The sequence below is a fragment of the Lampetra fluviatilis genome, chromosome 8 (assembly GCF_964198595.1).
Source record: "Lampetra fluviatilis chromosome 8, kcLamFluv1.1, whole genome shotgun sequence".
Classification (NCBI taxonomy): domain Eukaryota; kingdom Metazoa; phylum Chordata; class Hyperoartia; order Petromyzontiformes; family Petromyzontidae; genus Lampetra; species Lampetra fluviatilis.
The window spans coordinates 9689923-9698314 of NC_136282.1; the positions used below are offsets into that span (position 1 = coordinate 9689923).

Below are 8392 nucleotides of genomic sequence, written 5' to 3' on the forward strand. Positions count from 1 at the left end.
TTTAAAAATAACCACCTCACCCTCCTGCCCTAGGGGCACAGCCGTACGCGGCGCGACGAGAGCTCGACGAGCGCGGCGGTTGCTGCCCCGGGGGCGTCTCGCGAACGCAAAAGTGGATGTGAGGGGGGTAGGGTGGATGTGAGGGGGTCGGGGTGAGGGGGGGGGTGTGAGGGGGTGGGGGCACCGCTATAAAAGGGCGCGAGGACGCAGCCCCCTTCGCCATTTTGTGTTGCGGGAGTATTGGAGGCGGTGGTGCTGTCACCGAGAAGGCAAGGCCGCCTGGTTCTTTATTTGTTATGTTATCCCCCCCCTCTCTCCTCTCCCCCATCGTCGTTAGCCATTACATTCACGGTGGTTAAGAGTCGCGGTGGATAAGAGTCGCGGGGGATGGCCCGAGCTGACGGCGCGGCGATTGTTGTTGTGTCGTGAGCAAAAAGGGCCGCGCGGAGATTCGAGACGTTTCCTCCGCGCTATAAGGTGGAGGCCGAAGGGATATGGCCTTCTGCGTAGCGTAGCTTCTGTATTTTACACGGCGAACTATAGATATTTCTCAATCGCCGACGTGATGTGTTGGTTATTTCTTTATTTGCGTGCGAGGTATGCAATAAAAACAATCGCCGCGATGTCGTTGGCGAGAGGCGCGCGCTGTTAAATCGAAGTCCTCGCGACCCGCCAACCTTTTACCGCTCATTTACAACGACGAAGATAACGTAACGTTTTAATCCAAATCTAGATTTTAATACACGCGTTGGCATCGTTTGGGGTAGGGGGGGAGAGACGTGTCGATGTGAAGTTGTTGGTACAAAATGTCAATAGCATTAGCCGTGGGGTGGCCTCTTCCACGCTGTTACTAAAATGGCCTCTGCTGCCACTCATGGCTCGGCCAGGCGCAGAGGGCATTCGGAATAATTGCTACGATTTTAATACGCACGGCTAATGTTCACTTAAAAGCCACAGATTATGACCTTTATTGTAAAGCGATAAGCTCTGCGGATGTGGTGTAAAATGTAACCGTAATTTCCTTTTTTACATGAGACTGATGATCGACAACATGCCACATTTGTACTGCATCTTAAGCAAATCTTTAACGTGATTTGAATTTCAAATATCACACTTTGGTCTCTTATGTAGGGGGCACGTTTTTTAGCGATCTGCTTTTTTGTATTCGTTATTGGTTCAGCAAATTAGTTTATTAAATATCCGTTATCCGAGCAAACGTAATTTGTCACCCAATTGTGTTAACATGTTGGCTCAATAAGATGCCTCCATTAATTTGACCAATTGCGTTGCAATTATTTTCTAGAGATTGTACTTCGTAAAAGCATATCCGTAGATTTGTATAACCTTTTAACCCGTTACACTTGAGCTGCATGGTTCAAATTCGGTGCTATCCCTTATTGAGCCACCGATAATGCAACCTGAAATCCGCCACGAATACGAGCCAAAGCCTGCACTTTAAGGCACACTTCCAGAGCCAACTTCGTGTTTCGCGTAATTGAACCAGATCTTGTTTTGTTTTTCCTCCGTATGAACCCACCCGCTCGGATGTGTGCAGGGAAGAGTGGGCTCAACTTAAGCTCTCGACGTTCACACGTCTCGCATCTTCCCCCCCCCCATCGCCATGAGCGCCAATTGCCCCCTGGACTGCAAGGTGTACGTGGGCAACCTGGGAAACAATGGCAACAAGGCAGAGCTGGAGCGCTCCTTCAGCTACTACGGCCCTCTGCGCTCCGTGTGGGTGGCGCGTGCCCCGCCGGGGTTCGCCTTCGTGGAGTTTGAGGATCCTCGTGACGCGGGCGATGCCGTGCGGGAGCTGGACGGGAGGTACGGGACTGCATGCAAATTGATGGGCGGCAGGGGGAGGGACTGTGTTAAACCATGTCCCGGGGCCGTGGGGGTCAGTATTTAATTAATTATTTTGATGCATATGACCGTCTTAATATGAGGAGCGTCTCTTAGATGCCCTACAGGCACAACAAAATGGTTTACAACATCATTGCCCAATATACTGTATTTGGATTGCAAGACTCGCTTGATTTTGAAGCAAAAGTTCGGGGTATGAATTCGGTCGAAGCAAAAGTTCGGGGTATGAATTCGGTCGTAACGTTGGTTGTCACGACGGCGTGCAGTTATCAAGACACGTTTGAGCCTATCAAAATGGTGGCCAAGTTGATTGGCCCAGGCTTAGTCTCGTCATGGATGCAACATGTCATTTACCTTGGCGCAATTCTGCACCCAGGTGACAGGTATAATTTTAACAAAGTGTAGTGTCTTCAAAAATGACTCGGACCGACACGTTGTAACAAGTCACTTTACACTTGATTCACATGTTCTTGCGCCAGTTATAGGCACTCCTATAACTATCTGTATGGTCACATATACTTAACTTCTCCCCGCTCTTATCTATTCTGCACCTCACTTATCCAGCACTCAGCAGATCTGCACTCAGCGACTCCGCACACAGCGTCTTCGCATTCAGCGACTCCGCACACAGCGTCTTCGCACTCGGCGACTCTGCACACAGAAACTTCGCATCTCCACCGCTGCCCTCACCTACGCTCCCTCAGACCCGCTCACCCGTCTGTCCCGGGCGGGGCGTTCAGCCAACACCCGCCCGGCGACGGCGTGAGAGTTGATTCCGTTGATGGCTGGAGCGGCAACGGCGATGTCTTCACTGGTTCCCGGCAACAACTCCCCTTGCTCACACACACTCCCACTTGTATCCCCCTTGGCACCTGTTCGATCTCAGTTGCACCCGCTTCGCCCCTTAACTGTCGGTTTGTCAGTGTAAACCTCATTTTGCAACGTGCACACCTGTTTGCCCTCCGTTGCACCCGTTTAACTGTGCGCACTGCGTATTTTTCTCCTCTACAAAAGGAACAAACTGAGTTTGCCAAAATATTTAGCCGGGAAGTAGGGTGACGGACAAAATTTAAAAAAGAGGTGGAGGCTGACGGTGAGTTAGACAGGAAATGAGATGGTGCCTCAAGCTGTTAGGATTTGGAGGTGAAAAGAGATTGTAAAAGGCAAGACCTTTGCTCAGCTGTGAGATGTTAACAGTACTACGAATAATGTGCCCCGTCTATTTTTAAAGTTCTTTTGGTATGCCCACTCCCATGGAAGAATGCCACAACATTTCAAAGCACCCACCGAACATGCATAAATGTGCCTGATGGTTTATGGTGAGCATTGCTCTTTTTCCCACAGAACGTTGTGTGGTTCGCGCGTGAGGGTGGAGCACTCCAGTGGACGCAGCCGGAACCGTGGTCCTCCTCCAGCATGGAATCGCCGGCCCCGGTACGAGGATGACAAGCGGAGGAGCCCTGCTCCTGGCCCACGCCGCTCGCGGTGAGACGGCTTGCATGCCCATGGCTGCGGCCGGCTCAATACCACAGCGTGCATTTGTTTACTTTTTAAGAGAAAATAATAAATTCATTCAGTTGAACGTGTCGGACAATTATTTAAGACATAAATGGCCTTCATTAACTGTTCACCGTTTTATAATTTGTTTCCATTTTTTGGTTGGAGCGTTCAGTGATCTTAGGTGCAGTAAATGAATGCGATCTTAATGTGTGCCTTTAAACGTTTTTTGTATAAAATTTGTATCCAATGTTGATGTTTTCTGTATTAATTGCCAAAACTGACACCCCCCTTACAGAGTCACCATCACGCCTCTACTCATCACCCTCTGAGTCTACATTAGCCAGTCCATCCCCGTTGCCTTTCTGCGCGGCGTGGTGGGCTCGCCACGCGGGGTGTCTCTAGTCTCGTAACGCACGAGCGTGGCAAGCCTCGCGGCGGGCTCAGCATGCCTGGCTGTGTCCTCCAGCCTACGTGCAATTAAAGAGCCGCCATCAGTCTACTCCTCCTCTACCCTACTACCTGCCCACCGCCAGCCCCGCGGCGCTGCGGCCCAAATCGGCCCTCGCAACTCCCCCGCCCCTCCGCCCTGCACTACGCAATCGGGAAAAAGAGAAAATCTGCGGCATAGCCAACCGTTTGCAGACTACAGAATAAATCCAGCACAACCCTCGCCGCATCTTCTCCCCACCCTCCTTCGCATCGCGACACCTCTTGCCACGCAGCGCAACCACCAATTGTCAGGTTCCCGGCATCGCGGGCATTTTTCTAGCTTGTGCTGGTATTACTGTTTTAACTATGGGGTGATGTATATATTTTTTTTATAATTTTGTGGTTTTCGACCCAAAATATTGATTTGTTTTGTAGTTGCAGTAAAGTAAGCTTTGTATTTTTCAACAATTTTGTACAATTAGATTTTGACAACTTGATGTTAAGACTTAAAACTTAAGTATTTCACGCGATCAATTATTGGTGTATGTAAGTTGGTTAACATGTACATTTAGCACATGTATAGCTTGAGGGGGTAAACAATAGTATTATATTTGTAAACCAGTTCTGTGTGTAAAGCTTGAAGCATCACTGGTTAAAGTACCACATTTATAAAGGTAAATGCATATGATCTTGACATTGCATTATAGTCACCTTTAGGTGAACTATAGCATGGTAGCAGTGCCTGGTGAAGGGAATAATCGGTGTTTGTTTTAAGAGTAGGCTGGAGATAATTTAAATAATGCAATGCCAAGTGAGTAAAGTTACTGCATTAATTGTTGAAATGTATGGCTTTCAGATCGCGGTCCCGATCTCCCCGTAAGAAGAGCTTCAGCCGTAGTCGCAGCAGGTAAGTGCTTGTGGATTTGGTAAGGTTGATTAAATGAAATGTCATTCATGCTGATAAACTTCCTGCTGAATTTCCATAGCTTTGAAAAAAATTGCCGAGTAGCAGTGCTTTTTAAGAAGAGAAAAATTAGCCTTTCCTCTTGCCTTGATGCTTGTGTGCGCACACTAATGTGTCGACCTTGCCCCGAATGTTTTTCAGGTCGATCCCAAGAGAGGCTCGCCGCAGATCATTCTCCAATGATCGCCCCATAAAGAACCGCTCTCCTTCCTTCTCTCGCTCTCGCAGGTACCGAGAAGAGTAGCTTTGGTTGCACCTTGCAATGCCATTGTGCACTGTCAGTACTTTAAAAAAACTGAATTTTTCCCCTGTGACCCCCCCCCCTCCCTCATAAGTAACTTTTCTATTTTTGTGTGGAAATTAATTGGTTGCCGTTTCTTTTTAACAGCCGCTCTCACTCTCCAGACAGAAAGTAAGTTCTTTCTGCAAGGCACTGGAAGTTGAGAAGATGGAAGTGGTGTGTTGGTGTTAATTTTTATACAGATTGTAAGGAAGTGACACGTTCATTCATTTCACCACAATGTTGGCGGCATAGTATAAAGTTAGTTGGACTTTTTTTCCCCTATCCACAGGAAATATCCCAAAGCTATGTTGCTGCAGTCTGGTAAATGAAATTGTTCCAACCTTTGCTCACATGTGACTGTTTGCAAAGCTGTCTGAAGTGTGCACACGTGCAGTTGAACTTATTTTTTCTATATTTAGTTCAATACTTAATGTTACTGTCCAAGTAATGTAGCTGAAAAGTTTGCATTGTTACTATGAATTGGCAGACATTGCTGAAATTTAGTGCAACGTTTATTTTAAGTCTTGTGTATATAATTAATTAACAATTTAAAATCAAGTTGCGCTCTTTAGATGGCAGTCTTAGTTTGACAATTGTGTTAGTGTAGGCACAAATGTATGGGTACATTTGCCATAACCCACAGTCCCCGTTACACACTGTTCAACTTAAGTTTTATTATTTCTTGTATGTTTGACCATTCAATAAAAATTGAAAATGAACAATGTTTGGAGTTTTTATTGTATGTTAATGTTAAGGTTTACAGGCAGCATGACCTTTAGAGCCTTATACATGGGTTTCAACTAATGGAGTAAAGACTGGAGGCACTGTTTCCACATCCAGATATATTTCGCATTGTTTACAACATGGGTTGTGCTTATGAATACCACTGCAGTAAGTGGGTCCAAAAGGCTGCTTCTCGCAGCTTTGTATGGGGAATGTTTACAAAAAGATGTTCAATTTCAAAGGATAAGGCTCTTATACTGCCAGTCACAATTATATTTTTACAAAAGTGATTCTGATATAAAAGTGACACTTAATATCCAACATGTCAGTTATTGGCACGTCCAAGCATTGCTCTGAAAAAAAAAATGCCCCTAAAATGTGTTCTTACCCAATTTGGGTTTTACATGGTAATCCTTGCCCCCCGTGTCACTCGCAAATGACTCGTGTCCTCTTATCTGGAAAACCGATGCTGGAGCAATAACAGAAATACAAATTGCTACACAAGCATTGCTACAACCAGCTTTAGGAGAAATACTGCATAAACCAAATGCGATAAATGCTAGAATGTTACCTTGAGCATAAGTACCACAGCACTTCAAAAATAATGCAATTAAAGCGCTATAATTTAAGTTCCAGTTTGTCATGTGCTAATGCTGGAATGCATCATTTTGCAAGGTTGTCCACAAAGTATTTTGCACTACAAATGAAAGCTATGAAATGGGTTGACAGGCACATGATGCATGGGTACCCAGTTGAAATGTTAACTATCTTAAATAAGAGTTAACTGGAAAGGGAATATTCCTATTACATGCAGTGCATGTTCAAAGATGGATTGCCTATGATAGTCACTTGGTGTGTACCTCGTTGAATCTCAAAAATATTTGGATGGGTACTAGGCACAAAGGTTTATTCAGGCTGCCAGAAGAGGGCAGTGCAAATAATTATGAAAAAAATTGGTTTCACTCTGGCAATAAAATGGGTGTTAAGATGCTCAAACACGAATTTAAAAATTTTGCAATGAATCATGTCTGGATTAACCACAGCACTTGTGGTGAACATGCAAATAAGTTCTGATATGGCATTCTTTGAAACTGATTGACCACTACACCAGAGATGGCCTTCTTTAGGGCCTAGTCTCACCAGGATGAGACCAGAGAACGCCAAAAGCCGAGCAGTAAAGACAATGCAACTCGAGTATTTATAGCTGGGGGTGAGCAGCTACACGAGACTTTTTTTGCCAGTGTCGATGTACTGTACACGCTCCCAATCGCCAAGACAATGACCAGCATAGTGAAGTACTGTATGGTCAAATAACATCCACGTGGCATCAAAAGGCCCTCCCTCATCCAGCACTAGATTGAATGATTCAGTGGTTGATCAAGAGAAAATTGATGACATTTACAAGGCAACTTAGGAAGTTTGCAGCAAGGCCATTTATAGGTTTTCAAAAAGACAACACTTGATGTGATCTTGTAATTTTTACTATGGTCATTGTGAAAACCTCAATCTTCACATTCAATACAGACTTGGTAACATGGCACAATTTGCCACCAACTCAGTCACAACGTAGTGCTTCACCTTTAGGAAATGCATGAAAACTACAAAACTTGACGGTAGTGCACATTGCGCTAAATGTATGTATGCAAATGTGACATTTTCATGGAGTGTTGCAATATTTTACGTGGGCAAATCAAGTGATAATTTGATTAAGGGTCGTGCAGTGATGTTTGCCAAGTCTTCAACGGCAGTCGAGCTTTCAGTTGCCAAACACCCGCCATTCCGATATCCGTGCACCAGATTGTGAACCACTGCACCCCAAATTCAGCAGAGGCACTGAAAAAAATCCATTCAGGTTGCTATATAAATCCACGTGCAATAATTTACCAAACATGTACCTTGAATTGCAAAGCGATAGCCTGCACAATGGTATCGCAATGTGTGTGCCAGGATTTCCCAGCAGTATGCCACTAATTCAGTGCTTCTCAACCCTGTACATTCCATGGCACACCTCTGCTTGTTCGATCTGTGTGGCACGCCAAGCTAAAATATCACTGTGAACCCGGGTGGGTGGGTGGGAATGCGTTGTCGGTGAGAGAATTCCCGATCCCTTGATTATCTAATCGAGAAAATGGAAATCAAGTGACGCTGCCAAAGTCCGTGACAATTCACCAAACGGAGTATTGATGTATGAGTCTCCGTATTTGAGCGTATTCACGTCTGGATATCACATCTCGTCTCTCTGCGTTGTTTCCCGTGTTTGAGTGTCTTCGTGTCTGTTTACCCAACTGGGCAACCGAGGGAGTTTAGGGGTCCAGCGTTGGGGGCTGACGGCTGTACTGCGACCGTACTGTGCATACGTGACCAATGGAGGGGGAGGCTTGAGTTTCGTTCCTATAATTATGAAATGCCCGCGACACAATTGGGACTTGGTCGTAGCACACCGGTTGCCAAGTACTGCACTAATTCATGTCGGTGCCAGTTAGCTGGTGTTGCTCAGTGATGCTTGTTTCAGGCAATTGATCAAATATCCTACAGTGATAATCATGTCAAGATGATACATTGAAATGATAAAATACCAATCTTGATTTGAAGCTTTCGTGACTGCAGGAATCCATACTCTTTGGTTCTTT

At 45.5% G+C, this 8392-nt stretch overlaps 1 protein-coding gene across 3 annotated transcripts; it reads left to right on the forward strand.

Annotated features, from left to right (window-relative positions):
- The first annotated feature begins 209 nt into the window (after positions 1-209).
- SRSF3 (serine and arginine rich splicing factor 3) lies at positions 210-5288 on the forward strand. 3 transcript variants are annotated; one of them, XM_078859062.1, is made up of 6 exons: positions 210-269; positions 1556-1824; positions 3208-3348; positions 4649-4699; positions 4898-4984; positions 5145-5288. In XM_078859062.1, the coding sequence occupies exons 2-6, from the start codon at positions 1622-1624 to the stop codon at positions 5170-5172; spliced, it is 510 nt and encodes a 169-aa protein (XP_078715188.1). In that variant the 5' UTR covers positions 210-269; positions 1556-1621; the 3' UTR covers positions 5173-5288. The 3 variants fall into 3 exon arrangements, with proteins under 3 accessions (XP_078715188.1, XP_078715190.1, XP_078715189.1); XM_078859064.1 differs by having other exon boundaries at positions 3208-3297; XM_078859063.1 differs by having other exon boundaries at positions 220-282.
- The last annotated feature ends 3104 nt before the right edge of the window (positions 5289-8392 follow it).